This window comes from Xiphophorus hellerii, chromosome 2, assembly GCF_003331165.1.
Source record: "Xiphophorus hellerii strain 12219 chromosome 2, Xiphophorus_hellerii-4.1, whole genome shotgun sequence".
In the NCBI taxonomy this organism is placed as follows: domain Eukaryota; kingdom Metazoa; phylum Chordata; class Actinopteri; order Cyprinodontiformes; family Poeciliidae; genus Xiphophorus; species Xiphophorus hellerii.
The window spans coordinates 16408127-16430677 of record NC_045673.1 but is presented as its reverse complement, the minus strand read 5'-3'; the positions used below and the strand labels follow the sequence as shown (position 1 = coordinate 16430677).

The following is a 22551-nucleotide window of genomic DNA, read 5'->3' as shown; positions in this document are numbered from 1 at the left end:
TCTCTGCTATAGTCATTCCTGCACCATTAATCTTCCAACCAATGAATTGAAGCTCCTGACTCTATCACTCCTATTATCGACTGCAGCCGTCTCTTATTTATGTTCCATTTTGTTCCCTCTTCCTCACTCAGCCTTTTCCCTGTTATTTTATTGACCAGCATGTTATTTCTTACATGAATAATGCAAACGCGGGAACAAAAATAGTTCCACCCCCTTCTTTCTCCCTCCTGAGATTGTTCTGTGGTAACTCAACTGAATGCATTGGTGCTGCTTTCTATTTAGTAGACCCGATTATCTAGTTAAAGGGAATAAGAATTTGGTCGTGCTTACTGAAATAGGGCAGAGCAGCTGATAGTGAGATCAGGGTGCCAGTTCATTCAACCTCTCTGTGTTCATGTTCAGGATCTCAAAGGTGGTTCCCAGGACAATCCGTTTCATTAGCTAACACCCAGAGCAGCCGCTCCAACATATGGCAGCAGTCTGTAGGCAAAAATTACATTTCAGTTTCCTGCAGTGTTTGCTGATGTGTCATTGCTAGACTTGCTGTAATTACAGTGGCTAGGTTTTGTCCCACAATTTTATGTAAAAACAAAGGACTAAATGCAAATTTTACCCAATTGTTGGGGGTTAATTTTTGTAAATGCTTCTTTCTCTCTGTTCAAAGGGATACTTTGACTTTTTTCAGACAAAATGTGGTTGAGAAGTTATCAGGTGTCAGCATATGAATTGTTTTTTTATCAGAGTTAAGGTGTGCCATTCATGAGCAAACCAAATCTGTTCAGTGGATAATTAAAATGACAAAATGACTATTGGAGATGCATGTTATTGTCATTACTGTTCTGAGCAACTATTTTATGATTGTTTTTTACACAGGTGTACATATAAGGTCCTCCTTAGCAGTTCTTCTGAATGAGACAAAGAACTCAAGAGTTAAAAAAAAAAAAAAGACACGTGTGAGCCAAAGCTGACTTAGCAGTTTCTTGCTGATGACAAAAAATTGTAAAGCAAAGTGTAAATTTGCCCCCCAAAAATCTGTGAATTTCAATTTCAGGACATAACAAATATAAGTGGCTATTCTTTTTGGTGAATCTTTGAAAGGGACAGATCTACAAGATCCAGCTCCCTTCAACTAAGCCTGAATCCCATCTCACCACCAGAGTGTCGAGCTAATTGTTTATCAGAGTCAGGTTCATTTTTTCCATTTGCTAGCCTGAAAATGGCTGTAGCTAATATAGAATAGACCAAATAAAACCTGCAAGCACATGCGACTGATGCAGATTTTATTTAATCTTTTTGGGTGACATTTTTACAGACAAATAAAATCTTTAAAAAACATTAGCTACAACACAAATAATTACTTGTTCATTAACCAGGTTTCTGCATTCATCCTAATTTTGTGGTGAGTAGATCTACAAAAATTCAGCAACTTCTACTCAGAAGGTTTGGACACCACTCCTTCAGATGGTTCAGAGTTCTGGGTCACCTTTCATGCTCTCTTGTCTTAATCTGATTCCAAATGTCTGCTGTGAGATTTAGGTCTAAAATCTCAGGTGGCAATCAGAGCAGAGGGATTTAGTGTCAGTCCCATGTTTTGGCTCATTACCCTCTAAAATGACTTAACGGCAACCAGTTTTCCAGGAGTATTTTGCTTGCAGACCAAACTAATGGTTGATTGAAAGAACTTAATATATGAACCTTTTTTTTCTTTAGGTTTTATTAGCTCTAGTGACCTTTATTTGATAGTGAATTGACAGGAAAGTGGGTAATGAGAGAAGGGGAAGACATGCGGCAAAGGTCGCCAGGCTGGGAATCGAACCTGTGACAGCCATGTTGAGGACTAAGGCCTCCATATGTGGGTTGTGCTTAACCCCTGCGCCACCACAGCACACCAATATATGAACCCTTTAGCAACAAAAAGCTATTTATGATTGACTCATCTCAAAAATGGGAAATATGTTATTCCTTAATGATTTTGCATCCACTGATGTTCTTGAACAGCAGTTTGAGCTACTTTAATATTGCTCACGAGACTAATGATTGGAGTATGGTAAAGATGAGATTAAAAGTGGCTGAACACAGTGTTGTTTAGAATATTTTCAGGTATTTAAGGCTGAATGTATTCACACCATAATACAGAATAACCCCTGAATAGGCTAAATTTGATCGCAAGATGAATATTCTGATTAGCTAATTATTTCCTTTTTTCAAAATGAATGCAATGCACAGAATTCAGACAAAAAGAAATCTTTAAATCAAGCAAATTTTTAAAACCTTCATATTACAGAAAATCACAAATGCATATTTAAGAAAAACAGAAATATAGATATACATTTAAAAATGTACATCTATATTTACTTCAAACTTGAAAGTGGATGCATACCACATTTATATCATTGCATTGTTTGTTAGTTTAATTATTTTCTCTTGTGCATATGCTGCGAATTCAAGACTTGAAAATTACTTATTAGATAAAACTAAACACATGAATTTAAGATCAACTTTATGATTGTCAACATATTTATTACTGTTGGTGTCTCTGTTACATTTGCTGTTTGAACTATTTTCTAATTTTTTGCCAGATGTTTTAATCTGAGTTTGTGTTTCAGCTAGAGCTGTTTCCATTCGTTCAACACGACCAACACAATATATACTTTATAGAGGATTAAACTGACTTTTTTCATTAACAATTTCATTAGTTGATTAGAAATTCAAGCAAATTTGAATGTACTAATTAAAAACAAAAACAAAAAAACTTTAACCCCAGAAAATGAACTTTTTGAATTAATCGTTTGAGTATTAACACCAAAAATAAATGTGCTTGTTTTGTTTTTGTATAAAAAGGTGGTCAAGACCAGTTCTAGACATTTTGCTCTATGTAAAAATGGTGCGTTTAACACTTAGAATGATGAAATCTGGTTTTTTGCAACGTTAGAGAAGATGATGCAACACTGCAGTGAACATTATCATGGTTAAACCTTTAAGATGTTTCCTGCATAAAATTGAAGCTGCTTCGCATGAAAAGTCTCCCAGGACAGCTGATTTCACCACAAAATCTTTAAGAAATCTTCGGAACTGGTGTCACGTTTTGTATGTCTGCCGTCACAAAGAAGGTATTCATCTTGCAGGGGGAGCATGTTTGAAAAACTCCTTTGCTGTCTACATAAAACACAAGTGCAAAGTCAGACTATCCCTGCTAGCAAACAGGCAAAGACCTGAGGCATGTTCTTATTTCCTGAGCTCATTTGTTGCACATCATTTCATTTTACGCAAGCATTTCTTTATAATTTCCAATTTTTTTGCAGTTTTTTTTTTACAAACCAACAAATAGAATTGCTTTCAGTAAAGTATACATATTTTAATCTCTTGATTTCAAACATTTTAAAAATTATACCATCATGTCAGGTGTCCTGAATAAACATAAGATCGCTACTTTGAAATTACTTTTTCTTATTATTTTATTATTCTTTGAGGCTACAGTTTGCCTAGTGTTAATTAAAGAACATACCATTCTTCTTACAATGTTAGTCTAAAGGCATGCACATATAAAAAGAACTCTAACTTTTGATTTAAATATTTGTTTATCCGCTGTCATTCAGAGAAATGGTATATTTCTTTTTTGGTACCCCTGAAGGGGGTCTTTTGTGGGCTCTAGTGTCCCTTATATGAAAGTAGGCTGACAGGAAAGGGGGAAGGAGAGGGAGGAAGACATGCGGCAAATATTGTCGCGATGGCCACGTCGAGGACTCAAGGCCTCCAAACATGGGTTGCGCTATCCCCTACGTCACCACGGCACGCCCAGAAATGGTACATTTCAATGTTTAACAACATATCTTGAAAACTAGAAGTTCATCTTTGTAGGTGATTTCTCATCCCACCTGGTGGGCTGCAGGGCTGGTAACACTTCAGACAGCTTTGTGGTCTCTGACTTGAAGCAGACTATGTTGTGTGTGTGACTGAGAAGTTGTAAAGAGACTGACTCTCCAGTCATTTTAGCCAGCAGAATTTCTTGCACATTTTTTGTGCTGCTATAAAATATCACTGTCACTCTTTATGTTTTACATTACTGCACCACTGGGCATATTTCTGGTCTTTTAAATTTGTCACTGCTCATTTGTCTTGTGCTATATATCTTCTGTACTTACGTTTGTGTTCATTTTCTCCTTCACTTTCCATCTTATCTCATTATCTCACCCGTCTCCCCATGTGGCTGAGTTGCTATATAGGTAGATTGTAAATTGTTCTCTAAAACTGTATTATAGCCTGTTCTACAGTATCACATAGACTGAAGATGTTTAATGTGGTGTTAATGTACTGCTAAATTTAGTATTAAAATTGTCTGATGCAAATTATGGCCTGTATGTTTAAGTGTCGCAGTGTGAACATAATACGAGGGTGTAAATGGCTTGGTAAGGATGAGATTTATTGTAAAGTACTAGGTAAAACATTTTACATTAAAGGAATATTTTTGGAACAAACTTCCAGAAAACTGTAAAACAGCTGAAACACTGACTTCTTTTAAATCTCGACTAAAAACCCACCTGTTTAGAATTGTATTTGAAATGTAATCAATTACAAATTTATTGATGGAACCTGACTTAATGTCATGTTTTGATTGTTGATTCTATCTTGCATGTTTCTGTGTTTGTAATGATGTAAAGCACTTTGAAATGCCTTGATGCTGAAATGTGCTATACAAATAAAATTTGATTGATTGATTGATTGAATATTATGCATTTTTTGTTTTTTTAATCTAATATTTATATGTGGACTGCTTTTTTGCTAAAAAAAAAAAAACCTCAAGAGTACTGAGTGTCTTTCCTAAAGTTGACATGTCTTGACATAAGTTTAAAGAATTAAGTACAAATTCTGATAAAGTTAAGATGGCCAATATAGAGTTATTTTCTGCCTTGTAAAACAACCCAAACCTCTTTAAATAAATATTCTTTGATTTATTATTTAGTCTTTGTTGAATTTGCATCAGACTCAGAACTGTTTAAATGTTTTCCAAAATAAGTCTTTAATCACACTTCTCACTTCCAAACGAGCAAATTGCAGGTGTTGAATTCTGATGTAGAAACTGAAGTATCGGGTCAAAACATCAGCTAGTCCATTCACCTTGTGCACTGTGTAACCTACTGTTTTGGGAAAGGTTCCATTACATTTACAGCAACAAAATAAAAGTTGAGTAAGTCAGCTGAAAGGACAGCGTCTTATTCTCACCTGTCCCCTTTTGGCTGTGTTTCACACTACGCTGAGTGAAGAAAGCGCATATTAATTAAACACTGCCTTCTTTCTTACCCTTTTTTCTCTCTCTGACACTCCCTGCTTGTAAAGTTGGCTGTGTATGCTTAATAGAACAGATTAATTAGACTCATTGGTATTCTTAGACGCAACTTCTAGTTGTTTCTTGGGGCAAGGATCAGCAGTGTCATAAATTTGAACTGTAAACAAGAGGAGTGTGGAAAGTAACTAATGAGCAGCCAGCTCCTGCTACAGTGAGGTGTTTGGCTGCTTGGATTGATGGATTCCTGTGACACGATGTCACGTAATGGACAGAAGATCCATCGCTCAGTTCTTTGCAGCTGAACAACGCTCCCTGTGAGTGCTCACATCTGAAACAGCTTATTTTAGTTAATTGTCCCAGTCCTTCACTTTTATGGCTACGATGCACTGCTCACTTAACAAATAAATGTTTACTGTGCAGCAACTAATTTGTCATTCTACTTGAGTAAAAGTCAAAAAGGTAAATGGGACTGTAAACACGTGATAAATAAGCAGTCTTATCAGTATGACTGATATTCCCTCTTTGCCTCGGTGCAGGGTTCCATTTATTATTCAGTCTGACAGGCCCCAGTTAGCATCAACTTTCATTATCAGTGAAACATGATTGCAAAGTTCTAGGCCTCGTGCCAGATAAATTAAGATTTTCTTTTGAAACAGAGGAGATTGTAACTCCAAAGTAATGACTTCTTTTAAAAAAATAAGGCCTAATCTATTTGAAGTGTGGAGTGTGCAATGTCAACATGTAGTCGAAGTTTTAAGTCAATGCACATTACACCGGAGAAAGAGATGCAGCTGATAAGGGATGAAGTGCAACCTTGGTCAATAAGCGAACTGTACCTTTAGAATTGCATCGATAAGCAGACTGGAGTTGGATCAGGCTGAGGCAGCATTTCGAAGCCGTTGGCCCTAATAAACGAGTGGTTGTTCTCTCTGGGTAACCTATTATTTCTAAAAGATTTTCTCCCTAAGCTGAAGTCGGTTTGCATAGACTGAGAAATCTATGTGGATAATGTGTAGCCATCATTCAAACTGTCACGAACGTGTTCTGATTGTTAAAGTTGAAAACCGGGCTCTGCTACCCGAAGGTTTGCAGCTTCCAGTTTGCTCAGTGACACAAAGCATTGCAGCACCAAAGCTTGTTAATTTTATGACAGTGAAATCCCACTTGTGTAATATTTTCCAATATACTGAGTAATGAACACAGTTTGGCTCATAATTACAACTCCTTTTAGTGAAAAAAAAAAAAAAAAATATATATATATATATATATATATATATATATATATATATATATATATATATATATATATGCCCTGGCTTGAAATTAAAAATGCAATTTTTATTTTTTGTAAATATTGTTACAGAATATAAGGTGAGGTAGTTGTAGTTCCTAATGTCAGTGTCAGCATATGCAGTAATGCTGTGGCAGAGCTTGGCTACAGCAATGGTTGCCTATTCTTGACATGTGAGCCATGGGCATCAGAGTAGATTGATCATCAGATAATTTGAAGGAGGAGTGACAATAACAAACTGAGTAAGACAAGTTTTGCACCTGCTGTACAATCTTTTCAAGCAAATGAAATAAAAAATGAAATATGGCATGACCAAGTCCTTTACTCTGGATGGAATAGGGATCATTCTGCCATGAGGCTTATATCAATACTGACGGTGTTTGTTCCCGCATAGCAAGGTTTCTCCACCATCAAAACTGGTCGTAGTTGTGCAGAAACTTTTGACATTTATTAGGGAATTCGCCAAATTGCAAAAAGAGAAAACCCATTATGGTAGCATTGTGGTAGTATGATTAGGAAAGATGAAACAAAAATGTGGCAAGAGGTAAGAGTGTAGAAGCACCAGCCTTAAAACTGGAGCTAAGTTCTCCTGTTTCTCCCTCATCCAGCAACATTTTAATGGTCAAATAAAATAATATAAATAATGGAAACCATGAAGCAACCTAAAAAGAAATTATATTTAAAGTTGGGAATTAAATCTCCTATTTTACTCAAAAAGATAGACTAGAGCTTAGACTTTTTGTAGGTGACTGGCCAATTTGTTCAAGATGATGCAGAGAGAACTGATATATAAGGATGTGAAAATGCAAAAATATTTAATGCAACATCATGTCAGTTTTTCTGCAAATGTGTCAAAAAATAGAATTTTGCTGCAGGCATCGAGAGGCAGTCTCCCGCTGTTCAAACGCCTTGTGATTCATCTCATCTTTGTTTTTTTACTGACCACTAAGTCCTGTTTTCTTCCGTCTTTATTCTTTGCCTCTCTTGATGTCATACGAAACACCCACTGATGCAATATAAAGTTTTAGCCTTTATTGAGTGGGTGTGTGTGCGGGCGTGTATTGGTGTGTGGGTGTGTGTGTGTGTGTGTTTGTGGTGAAGCTAGACTGTTTGTGTGCCTTTTGGTGCTCACAAACATCAGGTGCTTTGTGCTCCTCTGGTGGCAGACAGGAAGGGAGCCTCTTGTCACATTTTTTCATCATTACCTCCGTTGCCCTCCTTCATCTTTCTCCCTTGGAAGTTAAAAAAGTAATCAAAGGCTCGGAATCCGACAGCTCCTTTGCTTCCTCTCTGTCAAAATTTCCTTTTCCTCTCCTGAATTTATTGCAAACACTGGCACCTTCTGTACAAAAGCCCCTGTTTTCCAGGGGTGCTAAAAAGCTCAGTTGCTGGTCTCGGTGGAGGTGTTCTCTTGCTTCTGTTGACGTCTCTGCTAAATGGAGGATGCTCTGCCACTCACTTAACAGCTCTGTGACTTTGTTCCTTCCTCTGCGAGCCAGGCAGGCTTTTATCTTCTTGCAGCTGCCTAAGAACTTGCCCTCCTCCACACTTCGACTCGCCTGTCGCATCAACCCGGCATTAACACGGACATGCTGCTTAGCAGACCACAGAGAAGGGAGCCCAGCAGCTCCCTGGCTGGAGAGTCGGACCAAATCCCGGATCAGGAGGAGAGTGCAGGCTTCTTGGAGAGCGGGTCTTGGCTGGATGGGTGAAGAATGTTGGACATTAGAGCTCTGGCAAATCAAGTGCCGGATTATGAGTAAATGATGAAAAGGGAAAAAACTGCAGGGTGTTAATGGTTGCCTTCTGGGGATATAATCCCATGTTTTTTTTTTGGCTTGCTTTTTTGTTGCGTGTCTGTTTATGTATGAGCGTGTGTGTGTTCACATGCTTCCATCATCATCATCACTTTACGTTGCTTGAATTGACTTAGAAAATGCTTTGGCTTTACTTAATGATGTTATTATCTTTCATGTATGAGTTATGTAGCGTATGTTGAGGTCGTAGGTGGCGGTTGGATAGATTCATGCCTGTTTGCGTGAATCTGTGTGATTTATGCAAGCAGGCATGGACTTGGACTGCCCTGAGTTTAGACCGCTCAGAATGATTCAGTTTGTCCTTAGTCTTTGCATAATGTTTTAACACAAAGTATAATGTGTTGTTGTTTCTCTCCTTGTTTCTATAAAGGACGATGAGCCAATCATTGGAGGGGCTGACAGCAGAGATCAAACTCCACATCCGAAAGTTTCTCAGCCAGAAGCAAAAGAAGTTACTATGGAAACCAGAGGTAACACCAGACTTAGCTTCTTATTTAGCTTTTGGTATTTTTTGTAATATTTATGGTTAAAAAATTAATATTACTTTTAATGCAAAGTTATATTAAAGCTTACAATAAAGGTTTATTAAAATTCTCAACTTTGCATTAAAAGTGTCATTATTTACCAAATGATACTTCATGACAACAGTCATAAACATTCATGAAGTCTCTTTCACCTTCATGACAAACGTGTTAGGTCATGACACGTTTGTCATGTCTAAGTCATACATGTTTGTCGTGACATGTTTGTCAGTCTTATGCACACACCATCAAATAAAGTGTTACAGATTGATCTAATGTAGTACTTGGAATACTAAAATGTATCTTAACTAAATGTAGGAAAGTTCACAGAGTGAAAGCAATTTTTTAAGCAACACCTCATGATACATCAGTCTCATAGATAATAAGCCATTTATAACTACAAACACAGGGACAGCAATCTTTTCTCAATTATTAATAATCATCAGGCAAGTTCTGGTATTGTTTCAAATTATTATCACTACAATAATTTTGCAGCTTTTTTCTCCTTATGAATCAGTTGATGTATGAGTAGAGACCGCAATCTAAATTCAAGATATATTTGTTGTGTTTTAATTGATAAATGATTGCATGATAATGATAATATTTAATCTAAACCTTAGACAGGCTATTTTTAAAAGCAGTAACTAAATTTCAATGTCTGATGTGATTGGTGCATATTTTTTTCGGCTCACTTGCTAATGTAGTCTGCACACCTGCTGCAACAAAGGGAACAGGAGACAGGCCAATTAAGCAACAGATTAGTAAGAAGAGAACCAGATCTTGATTTGTCACATGCTCAGCCAAGGTTAATTAAAGGCGTGAGGCACGTACTCTGTGTGTCTCAAAACCAGATCTGTAAAATCTGATTTATGAATCTCTTTGTACGTAATGTGAAGCTCAACAATCTGTGCAAAACACTTCTGTGTGGTTCTGGGAAAGCAGCAGTCACACTTCATATAATAATGCTTAACAAATGATTTTCTGTTGCCTGTTCTCTTCTCAGTGTAGCATTATCTTCTAAGACATTGTATTTTTTTTCTGAACCCCACCCACAGCCACCTTTTCTTTTTTCCCCCCCTTTTTTATTTTATGAAACTTGTATTACAAGGATAGGCAGAAACAGCATGAACTCAATAACTTAACAGTAACTCATTCTCTCTGATGAACTTCTCACTGTTTTCTGAGATTAACCATTATGTTGCTTACATTTCATGCAACACGCCGGACACAAAATTACTGTTCTGCTTCACAACACTGAAGTACATTCAAAAGCCTTGTTCATATTGCTTAGATTGCTCCACATTGTTTTATTTCCTGTCTTTATTTCCATCCTACTTACAAAAAGCGAATTCACTTTGAAATACAACAGCCAGAGAAGGATGAAAGTCAAACATCTCTCTAAAGCGTTGAGCATATTGAGTATAAAAACAGAGCAAATTAAACTCGATTTTAACGCTGAATCACAGCTTGCCTCTCTTATTTCCCTTCTCCTTTTTTGTTCTTCCATTTAGTTTGTGAAAACCACAGGAGATTCTTGTAGACAAAGAGTAGCATATGCTTTCGCTGACCAACAATATTGTCTTATTTATCGTGTGCATTGTAAAAGCAAGGTAGTCTTCTAAGGGGAATAAATGCTGCAGCATATAAACCATCACATTTTATATAATGCAGCGCAGCTTTCTTTGTTGGAATCAGCAGCAGTGCAGTTTTCTGTATGGTTCCAAGTCTACAGTCATGAAAAAGTATAATTGCCAGTATATAGTTTTACGTATCAGGAATATAAATGAACAATTAAACATATACTGTACAAAGGTAAAGCACCTCTAAGGTCTATGAACTATATATGCAATGAGCCACACTTTCTATTAAGCTTTAAAAGAAAACTTGATTACCAGTTCTTTAGGCTTTTTTTTTAAACTTGGCTGCATTACTTTTGTGAAAGTTAAAGTTTAATTATTTTCAGGTTTGAAGTATTCTATTGTGTGTTAACACAGTCACAAGGATGGACTAAGCCGTTAGTATCAGGATGCAGTCGTTGCTGCCATTCAATCTGTGATGTATATTTAGCTTTTGACTGCGGATTAAGACATGTTTACCCCTTCTATTCCTCCTGCCAGCATGAATGTGATATCTGATTTAACAACTAGAGGTTACTTCTCATCTATTGATCTGTTACCTTTCAATTGCACATTGGCAGGACGTGTAATATTTAGGAAAAATCACATTTAAAAGTGGGTCCTACAGCTTCAGTCGGGTAAGAGGAATTTGCACTGAGAGGCAAAAAAAATCAAACAAATAAACAATGAATCAAGCTCTATTCTTAGTGGTAACAATTTATTTTAATAAACTGCCCTTTCAGCATCAAAACCATTACCATAATTACCTTCCCTCTAGCATTTTTATTTCCAATATTTTTTTATAGTTGTAAATTCACATCTCTCTTGTTGTGGCAAAGGAACAGACATTCATTGGCATCCCAATGTTCCTCAGCCGCAAACAATAACTTTTAACTTTTCTCACAATATCTGCATTCTGAAGCGGTTTCAAAATGTTTCCAAATTCAAAGAAAATGTGTAAAATTAACAAATGTTTAATCAGTTAGGTTGCACCGAGTGCCTCCTTTCTTTGACAAATTTTCTTTCTTTGATTTTACAAGTAGCTAAGGGCAGAAATCTATGAATTAAAATTTTTCACATATTTAACAGGAACACAAAATATTAAATATAGCAGAGATTAAATTGAGATGGGTAAAAAATAATCCTAAGAAATGTTCTCCAATCGGAAGTGTCTATCACTTTTCCCCTTCAAAGCTTCACCCCAATTGTTTTGGCTTGATTGAAAACTCCCAAACAGAACTGTTTTCTGGAATAAAATTATTTTTACTATTGCATATTGTGGAAACAGATGGGGTAGCTAAGAATAACCCGAGAAAACAATCATGGTACCCTGCATATTTAGACCACAGGGTCTATATCTGCCTTTTTTTTAATTGAGAAAAAGATAGCAGAGTGTAGTTTTCTTTTGTTCCATCTAAACCAACCACAAGACTTCTAGCAAAGTCCACTGGCCAAAATTTTCAACCATAAGGATGAGGCTTAGTGTTTATGGAAAATGAAGTTCAGTATTTCAGCTTGCCTCAAACTGTCAGGTGTAGAGGAATGATGATCTCAAACTTTCTTCTAGTTCACACTCATACAATACTAAACCAAGGCCAAGTTAGGGGAAAAAATACTTTGGGACTTCTTCTGCTTTAACGACCTATCTGTCCTGCTTACCCGTAATCCACATGCTTTGGTGCACAGTTAGGATGGTAGAGGGCTGATGGATCACTAAGCTGGCACTGTCAAAGACAAACACTCTGCCTGGCTGCAGTAGAACAGAGCTGTATGCCAGCTGTCAACGCCTAGGAGAGGTTACACTGACATCCGACATTCTGGGTGAAACTCTGTTATTGCAAAAGGAAAATAAAAGTCAAAATGCTATTTAGTTTTAGTTTACTTGAAGTCAGAATGAAATTTTGTCTTTCCTTTGTTTGATGACTTCATTAGAATGCTCCACCGCAACCAGTCAGACTCGCTCAGAGAGGACAAAGGATTAGTGCTGATACTCTGCTTTGTGTCGTCGATCAAGGACACCAACATATCATGAGCACTGAGATGAGATGAAGACTAGAGTGGAAGCTGCTGGCTGGCTTTTTAAACGGTCAAACAGTTTGGCAACATAAACAATTCAACCAATTCATTTAGCAAGAAGCAGAGAAAAAGTGATACTAAAAGAAAAAAATAAATAGATTTCATTATAAGAGTAATGCAAGTATGAAGTACTGTACATATTTAATAAAACTGAAGGGAGCACAAGGAGAGATCAATAAATACGTTGACAGACATACCAGGGCAAACGTTTCTGTCCCGTAAGACCTACTGAAAAAGAAATAACTTTATTTAATCATTTTTCCTGGTGATGATTTGAACAACCAGTTTTTTCCCGTTAGGAGGGAAGTGAGGAGGATTTTGAAGCTCAACACAGACACATGACTCATATGGAAGCAACAGTCTCTTTTGTCTCCTCAATAATGCAACTTGTGACAAGACTGGAGGTGGAATCTGATGTTTTTGTCTCTGATTCTCTTCTCATGCTAACTTAATGCAAGGTGTGAGGAGGTCTGATATTTTTATATCTCAACTGTTCTGCCTGTCCAACAAAAAGACTACACGTCCAAGAAATGTAATGATTCATTTCCCTTTTCTTCTCCAGAAAATACAAGAATGTGCCTCATGTTTCCCAGTGAGAGGAATCTAGTGCAACCATCATCGCTTCCTTTATGCGACATCCTTGGCAATACAGAATCAAAGTGGTCATGAGACAAATTGATAACGGTGGAATTTGTTTTCCTGTTCCTGTAAGAGTGTGAATAGTCAGTCTATTTTATTCCAGAAAACATCTTAAACTTGTTTAAAAAAGGTTTCCTCTTGTCTGTGAACTTTTCATTTTATTTTCTTACAGAGTGTGAATGCTCTCTATTCAAATGCACAGTTTGGTGCAACCATTTTTACCAAGCCTAAATATTTGCTTCTTTTTTTTTTTCAAAGAAGCCTGGCTCTGTTAAAACATTTTGGTATTGTATAGCCTTGATTTTTTTTCCCTTGAATTTTGGATGCTTTCCTGCTCATTCTCAGTGTGATGCAGCCCTCGCTACCATGACAGCAAATGTGCAAAGAGATAGAAGGCAGACAATGCTAATGGATTCAGGACAGCATCTGCAAGTCTTCTTTTTTGGAAAATAATAATTTTTCAGATGATTGCCAATTGTATCCCAATTACATCAGAAACATTTTATCTGCTGTTTGCAGGGAACATTAGTTTCTTTAGCTTCATTGCGTGGCTTAATCTGGTTGACATTTGCATCTTTAACAGCTGGCAAGTTTTGATTCAGGAGTGATTTGCATGGTTTCAGTCAACTCAACATAAAATCAATAAGTAAACAAAAATTGCTCAATTGATGAACTGCAAATAAGTGAAAATTCAACCAAAACCTTAACAGAACATTGTGAAAGCCAGGAGAAAACATTGTTCTCACCTCATTTACAAGATTACATGAAATTTTGGTGAAGTATTTTGTCCTTTCAAGATTTTACACATTCCTTCATTTAAGAAATTAGATTTAGTTCATTTTTAATAATGAAAAGTTTACTAAAATGTAAACATTTTGAGTCAGCTGTACAAATTTTCTTTCTTTAAACAACTAAAGATGTGTCATACCCTGGTAGCTATTGCCTGGAATGCCATCTTTTATGTTTCCTTTCCTACTGGGAATAACAGTGTCAGCTTGTGTGATAGCTCATCTGTGGATGCACCGTGCCGCCATTTGTCTGTACCTCGGAGCCAGCAGGAGTGTAGCAGGCTGTGCCAGATTTTGAGAAAGAAAGACAGGCTCCTGGAGGAAAGAGAAGGAGAAAATAAGAAAAATAAATGTTCTGTTTGCGTGCTGGTTAACGGTGAGACCAGATGGAGAGAGAGAGCAGATACTGGAGAGCTGTGGAGACGATGTGCTGAGATGAGCTCACACAAATTTGGAAGTGAGAAGGAAGATCATAGACCCAAACAGTTCGTGAGGCTGACACACAAACTTTCCTTTTTTTAAAACCCTGGGGTTTCTTTTGTCTCCTACTTGTCCAATATATTGATTTTTGTAATACTGTGTAGTGGTCACAAGACAAGAGATACAATTATTTCAGAAAGACAGTTTAGATGTAGATTTCAAAAATCTACTTTGTGTCTTCCATATAGATTGGTCCCCTAACACTTTCCCCACATTTTCAAATTCGTCAGACAAGCTGAAAGCTCAAGAGAATAAACCAGAGCAACCTTGTTGTTCGTCACTTAAGTGGTCTGGTGAAAGTCTCGCTCTCTCTTACTCTCTCACAGCCTGACAGGAGCATGAATGAATCTGGACATTTTGCAGAAAATACATCTGTCTTTTTTATAGCTCCTTACATCTCCAGTCTTTCTCAGACTACAATTCTGCTTTTGGTTCTTCTTCTCTTGGTGATAGTATCCACAGGTCAGAGTGTTGGCAGCAGGGTGTTCTGGTAGTTTTATGGTATGTTCACTGATCAGAGTAAAGAATGTTGTATTGCTAACTGATCATGTAAAAATCTACCTATTGAGATCACCATAAAATTTCTTAATGAATGTCTCACTCTTAAAAGCTACTCAAAAAATTCAATCAAATGTAGACTCAGTATTTGTTGCAAGAATATGCTTATGCCCCTGTCCAATAAAAGGAATTGGGAGAAGGACTTCATAAAAGCAGATGTGGAATACTGACAGCTGAGCAGAGGAAGACTTGAGACAGAAAAAACTGACAGCATTTGGCAGCTTACGAATGGAGGGATTAAAACAGAAAAATAGAAGCCAGGGGAAATACAAGACGGTACAAGACAAGATTGGGGATAGTGGGACTAAAGGCCTTAAGAGATACACCACAAAAACAATAAAGACAGAAAAAAATATCAAATATTATTCTTACGGTGAAGCAAAGACAATTAAACAGTCAAAAAAGATTGTTAAGTTACTATAACAATGGTTGAGGAAAGAAATATTTCAGTATAACTCTCACTGATTTAGTTCACAAACAGACATCACTCTTACCCTGCTGTTCCTGTAAAAATGAGTCCATTATACACAAGTGCCCCCCAGCAGGAAGCTCAATTTACAGCCAGTAGCTCCAGGACTACACTGATGTATGTTTAAATGAGTCTTGGAGACTTTCAAGCTGCCCGCCTATTACTGTTTGGCAACAGGAGTATCAAGAAGGGGCCTCTGCATAACAAGGTTTGATTTTAAAACCCACAGGAGGTCTATTAAAACATTTACATAAGCCATGCTTACAGAAGGATTGCAAGCCAAATCTTCACACATGCACATACACGTATATAAATGCAAGCAAATATATATGCAGCTCTGGAAAAAATTAAGAGACCACTGCAAAATTATCAGTTCTCTGATTTTACTTTTTGTAGGTTTATTTTTTAATAAAATGAACATTGTTCTTTTATTCTATGAATTCCAAGCAAAAATTTAGTATATATTTGCAGAAATGAGAAATGGTCAAAATGTTCTGCTTTCAGACCTCAAATAATGCAAAGAAAACAAGTTCATATTCATTTAGAAACAGTACTAATGTATCAACTCAGGAAGAGTTCAGAAATCAGTATACATTTATTCACACATTGGTCAAAGTTCAGTTCTTCAGTTCACAGGTCTGGGTTTTTTGGATTGCTTTTAGAGAAATGGCCTCTTCCTCTTTGAGTGATGAATTGTTTTAAAATGATTTATGACCCATTGCTACTTGTGTAGATGCAGGGAGGATCTACACAAGTTTTTTTGTTTGTTTTTTTTTGCATTTGTTTTGCAGTTGAGACTGCAAAACATTTAAATCTAGACATGTTTATTTTTGGGCACAGAATCCTCTCTGAACAATCAGGTGGCTATTCAGTTCCATGTTGTTTGTAATGCCCTATAATAGTTTGAACAGATAAATGTTGTGCCTTTAAGCATTAAGGAGATAAACCATAATATGATTTCACACATGGAAGCCCAGTGTATGTATGTTTATTGTATTTTTTCTTTGTGCTGGGTTATGTTTTCCCTTCTCCAGACTGATTGATTTGACAGCCTCACACTTGTTGACACTCTTGCTATCGGCACACACAAAAAGACTACTTTCAGCAATTGAAATGGTGCCAAACTAGGGAAGCCAGCTTTAGCTTTGATCCGCCAGAGCACCTCTCTGTTCCGTTCTATTGTCGTTTTGGTGAGAGCCAGCTTTCTGTTCAAGCTCTGTGTGATGTTCTAAATGTCTGTGGCAGCATTATAGAGGCAGCCCACTGAGCCTGTTGTCCCACATTAACATGATGCCATATGTGCAGAAGTGTGTTTTGATCGTCAAGTAAAAAAATAAAATACAAAATGTCATTTGTTAAATCATATCCGTCACGTCTTACAATGTTACATAAAACCACACATTGGTTGAACTAAGCATGTTGCTAAAGTGTAAAAAGGTGTAAAAAGTACATTATTTCCAAATCATTTTGTTTTGAGGATGACCAGACCTTTGTGCGCGCTGGAGGAAATTGTACCCCAAAGCAGACTGTTTTCACCATCTGTCCTTGCCGTGTCTTCTGATTTCCCTCCATAATTCAGACAAATGTCAGACTGCAGGCTGGAGATGACCTTTGACAAACTGCTCCAGACTCTCTCAGATCACATTCCCTCCTGTTGCGCTTTATGAGCCCTTTTTGTTATTCAGGACAGCACTTAACTTACACTGGAACTTAAACATTACATTTTTCTAAGATATAGAATAGAATAGAATAGAATAGAATAGAAGTACTTTATTCATCCCAGCAGGGAAATTACTTCGCAGTTACAGCATAGAGACAAGACACAATAACAACTACCACTGGTTAGTAGTTGTAGATAAAATGAAAAATAAAAATAAAATATAAAATGCTATGAATTGTAAAAATATAAAATGCTGAGTAAAAATATAAAATGCTGTAAAAAAATTAATGCTATAAATGCTATAAATGCTATAAAATTAATGTATATATTAATTTCAAGTGTATTCATACTCCTTGAATTTTCTTATCTTATTTTTTCTGGCATTATAGCCACAAACCGCAGTGTGTTTTATCTCATATTTTATTTGAGAGAGCAGCACAAAATAGCCCGTAATCATGAAATTGATGGAAGATTATGAACAGTGTTTTCTTTTACAATCAATTCTGAAAACTGTGGTGTACATTAGTACTTGACTCCAATCACTCAATGCAGTGCAGAACCTCTTTCTACTGCAGTTACAGCTGTAAGTGCAATTTATTCCTATTTTTGGTCATTCTCAATACCTCAAACTGTCAGATTGGACAGAGTCTTTGAACAACAGCTAACAAATCCTGGCACAGATTCTTTACTGCATGAACAGGTTTATGATTGTTACTATGATGTTCTGGCTCTCGGTTTTTTAGTATCGTTGTCTTGCTGAAAGGGGAAACTTTGCCCCTTTTCAAGTCTCTTTCAGTGCCGACCAGGTTTTCTTCAAGGATTGCCCTACTTTAACTTTAGCCCTCTTCCTATCAACTCTGATCAACTTCCCTATCCCACCTAAAGAAAATTACCTCCCAGCATGATGCTGCTGTGATGTCATAATAAAGATAATGCACAGTTAATTTTCATCCACACATTGCATTTTGAGTCTAGGTTATGAAGTTCAGTTTTGGTAATGTATGATCGGAGCATTTTCTTCCACATGCAACCTGCAGGGTCTGTGGCACACTTCTCCTTGCTCAGTCTCTAATGAGTTACCTGGTATTTATCTACAGTAGCTGAAAGATTTGACCACCTTAGTTGTAGCTCTTCCTGTATTGCTAGAAGCTTTTTGGCTCTTTTGTTGATCAATGCTTTCCTTGCCTGTCAGTTTAGGTATACGCTGATGTCATTATTGGTTTGCAGCTCTGCCATACTGAGTCTTTTGATTATGGTGATGCTATTTGTTCACATTGAAATCCTCTGAGGCCTTTTGCAGATGAGCTGTTTATCCTGGGAATGAATTTCAAAAATGAACTCAGTTTACTAATTATGTAAATTCTGATGGCTATTTGTTACACTTAATTTAATTTAGTCATTTTACAGTACTTAGAGCTGGTCTACGAACAAAATGTGAACTAGTTTGAGCGTTTTGGATAATTTTGCAAGGTGCTGAGCTATACTGGGCAAAACGCAACAACATAAGCAAAGCTATCACAAAGCTATCACAAAGCTGATAAACCAAAACAAATCTCTTGTTTTATATGATGCGATGCTGTCGCTGCTGCATGTACTAATCTGTTTTTTTCTTTGTGTGTTTGCAGTATAAGGGCCAGGCCAACCTACATGTGTTTGAGGACTGGTGCGGCTCCTCTATAGCCCAGCTCAGAAAGAACCTGCACTTCCCTCTTTACCCTCATGTAAGTATTAATATTTGGGCCTGTAAAATCAAAGGATGTGTCAGTTTCAAGAGGGACGGATGTAGTTTACAGCATTACTGTACCCTACTCGCTAGAACTGAACAGGGTTGATCTTAGTTTTCAGAATTTATTTGTATATGCATTACTTGAAAGATAAATTTTGGAATTTCTGAAAAGTAGAGGGATTTTTCTTGATTTATTGGATGACTTAAGTACCGTAATTTCTGAACTTTTGAGAACACCTGATTCTAAGCCACACTCACTAACTTTGAAAAGAAAAAAAGTGTAGATATAAAGACCACACTTGTCGATAGGTTACAGGCATCCATATTGTAACATGACCTATTTACACGTAAAGTCTTTTTTTATTATTTACAATAATAATACTGAAAACAGAAATATGTGTTATGAATGCTTTTTCGAACAGTGCCTTCGAACACGACTACTTATAAAAAAAAGGAAAAAAGTAGCTTATCAGAAAAAGTCATTAATCACATCTTCCTTCTGTGCACTTATACCACCAAAGTCATCTTCTTCAGTGTCAGAATTGGACAGCCGGACTCTTCTTCAGTCCCTCTGAAGAAAAAGCTTTCGCAAAAGCCAAAACTGTGCATTCAAAAAAATAAATAAATAAAAAACAGTAATAGCTTATGGGCCTCATTGCTTTTTACTACTTTTAAACTGGATTTCTGGTTCTTAGATACTGAGTAAGAGTATGGGGAAATACTTTTCTTTCCAGGCTTTAATTCCGCTCCCATTGACTGAATATTGTGTCCTTCTGCTTGTCTTTCCTTTCTTCGTTTTATCTTTCCCTCCTCTCCTATCTCCATTATCCACCCTTCCTTTGTGTACTTCCTCTGTTCCTCCCTTGTGTCCATTAAAGTTTTTTCTACAGTCCTATATCCCGTCTGTTCTTTCTTTATTTGTTGCATCATTAGTTTTGGTTTCCTTCTAACACAGGCTCTCATCTCCATAGACTCAAAAAGGGAGAAAAACGATCAAAGTAAAGCATTGTGTGTATTCTGTATGTGGTATTTTCTCTTAAGACAACAGCAACTACTTAGAAGCAAGAGTTAAAGCTTTCAGATTATTGTTCAGTACACAGTTCTGAATATCTGCATTAGTTTTATGAAATGTCTCTTTTTCTTGCAGACAAGAACCACAGTAAAGAAGCTAGCCGTGGCTCCAAAGTGGAAAAACTACGGCTTGAGAATATTTGGTTTCCTTCACCCATACAAAGATGGTAACTAGCTCTTTTTTCTCAATCCCTGATATGAGGCTGAGAGCCTTGGAGCTTGTGTCCTTTATCAGAGCAGGCAATTTCCTCAGCCCTCTTAATCCAAACGCCTCCAAGCCACTAATGTAGTGGATATTCACATTTTCATCTTGGCTCAATGCCGAAATCTCACTGCTAAATCTCGTTGCGGTTCCCTCATGGTTCTGCCCTGAAACCCAGTTGCTATGGGAACTGAAAACCCCAAATGTCCAAGTGCCCTTACACAAATTGCCGAACTGAAGCTATTAATTAGATTACCAATTCATTTTAGACTCTCATACTGCTTTCACTAGTAGTATGGCTCTATTGAACTGATGCTGTGTAGGTCATGCTGTTTTCAGCAGCAAAGTTTGAGCTCTAACTAAGGCCCAGTCACCTTCGTCATTTACATCTTGCCTGAGACACGTGCAAACTAAGTAGATTTAAACAGGCAACATTTGCTGTGAACTTTAACCTAGATATATTTTTAGAATTCTTAATGCTTAAATGATATGTATAATATTGCCGTAGAGAACTTTGTGTAAATTCAATTTGTAATATCGACACATTAAACATAAAATTAATAACTTTGTGTTTACAAAATATTGATAAGTCTTCTCTGCAAGAACACTACAGTACTGATATTAAACTTCAAGTCCAGCTTCAGTAAAAACTTTATGCATAATTTTATTCGAATGTGACATCTCTGTCGAAGGCAACAGGCAGTGAAGCACCATACTTTTGATGTATTCTTACACCTGAAGCTATTTAAAATTGCTGCATTTGTCTGATTCTGTTATGTTCTAATCGAGGGCCATCCAGATCTTTTTCCACTGTGAACCTCTTTGATCATGTCTTTTGCCCTGCAGGTGATTTCCAGTTCTCCGTATCGTCTGATGATAACTCAGAGTTCTGGTTGAGCCCCGATGAGTGTCCTCTCAATGCCAGACTGCTAGTTTATGTAGGACAGGTAAGCATACAATTGTGCTGCAATGTTGTACAATATCTTCCCACCCCTTACCCCACCCACACAGCCCTCCCCCTTCCTGTCCATCCTCTACACAACACACACATTAACCGACAATAAATGTATGCAGAGACTGGGAAAATACTGTTTTGTCTTACCTAAACATTTCAGATTCTCAAATAAAATTGGATTTGAGACAAAGATAGCATGACTTGATATATAAAGGAAAATCACAAATGATGACTTTGTTTATTTAAGGGAAGAAACCAGGCCAACCTGGTCCTATGTAAAAGCAGATTTGCCTGTCAAACTTAATAACGAGTGAATCAGCTCCTAATAAGAGTTTGTGATCTTGATAAGAGTGATAAGATATGATAAGAGTCATTATTATCAGATCTATTATTCAGGTAGAGAGTGACTCATGCTTTTCAATTGTGTGTAATTGATTCTGCTTTATAGAAAATAGCAGCTCAGACTTAAACAAGTGTTCATCAGTTGTAGTTTCAGTGCTTAATCCTGACCAGTCATGATCCTATATCATTCAGGAACTGATATATAACGAGAGGCGTGACCTTTTTAGTAATTTTACACCCACTTCATCAAAACTGTGGCTATTACTTACCACCAACATGCTGCTCAGAACACAAGAGGCCTAAATCGTGTTTTCCTTTTTCATCTGTCCTTAAATTGTGCTGTGAGTGCAACTGAATGAATGCCAAACTGTTCTGCCTCTGCCTTCTCTAATTATTATTATTTTTTTTATTGAATGCCCCAGAAAGATTTAAGAAGGCGAGGATGCATGAGGTTGCACAAAGTTCAAGCTACATAACATGCGTGTGTGTTTTAAGAGCAGAGATCCTGCTATAGTGCCATCTGTATTCCAACAGGATGCAAGATGTCAGTGAGTTCCATGGGAGCTGAGATTAATTAGCTGGCAGTGAATATTGATGTGACATTTAGCAGCGGAGAAATCATCTATCTGGTGGCAGATGAGCAGTGGTGTGGCCAGGAATCATTCATTTTGCCCGCTGGCTGACTGACAGACGTCAGCACCGTCACTGTCTTTGGAGACATACTGCATTTCACGGGTGAAAATCTAAATGTCCACTCCTTCCCTCGATATGTGAGAGGAATGAATGTTTGAGCTCTTGGAAGAAAAAGGCTTTCTACCAAGGTTGGAGGATATCGTCACAGAATAGACTTTAAATCCTTCTGCTAGTTTACAAATCGCTCAACGGCTTAGCACCAAAATACATTAAAGACTTGTTGTTATTGTTGTATCAACCTTCCAGACCACTCGGGTCTTCTGGTTCTAGGCCGTGCTGAATCCCGAGGACCTGAACCAAACCTGGAGAAGCATTTCCTTTAAGTTCCTTTTAATCAGGCCTAAACCTCACCTATTTAGAGTG

General features: G+C 37.1%; 1 protein-coding gene across 1 annotated transcript in view; it reads left to right on the top strand.

Moving 5' to 3' along the window:
- Nucleotides 1-22551, top strand: part of b4galnt4a (beta-1,4-N-acetyl-galactosaminyl transferase 4a) — a 144599-nt gene that overhangs the window by 78475 nt on the left and 43573 nt on the right. The window contains 5 exon segments of the mRNA XM_032585208.1: nucleotides 8763-8804; nucleotides 8806-8862; nucleotides 18825-18920; nucleotides 20073-20163; nucleotides 21045-21145. Coding sequence (XP_032441099.1) covers nucleotides 8763-8804; nucleotides 8806-8862; nucleotides 18825-18920; nucleotides 20073-20163; nucleotides 21045-21145 — 387 coding nt within the window.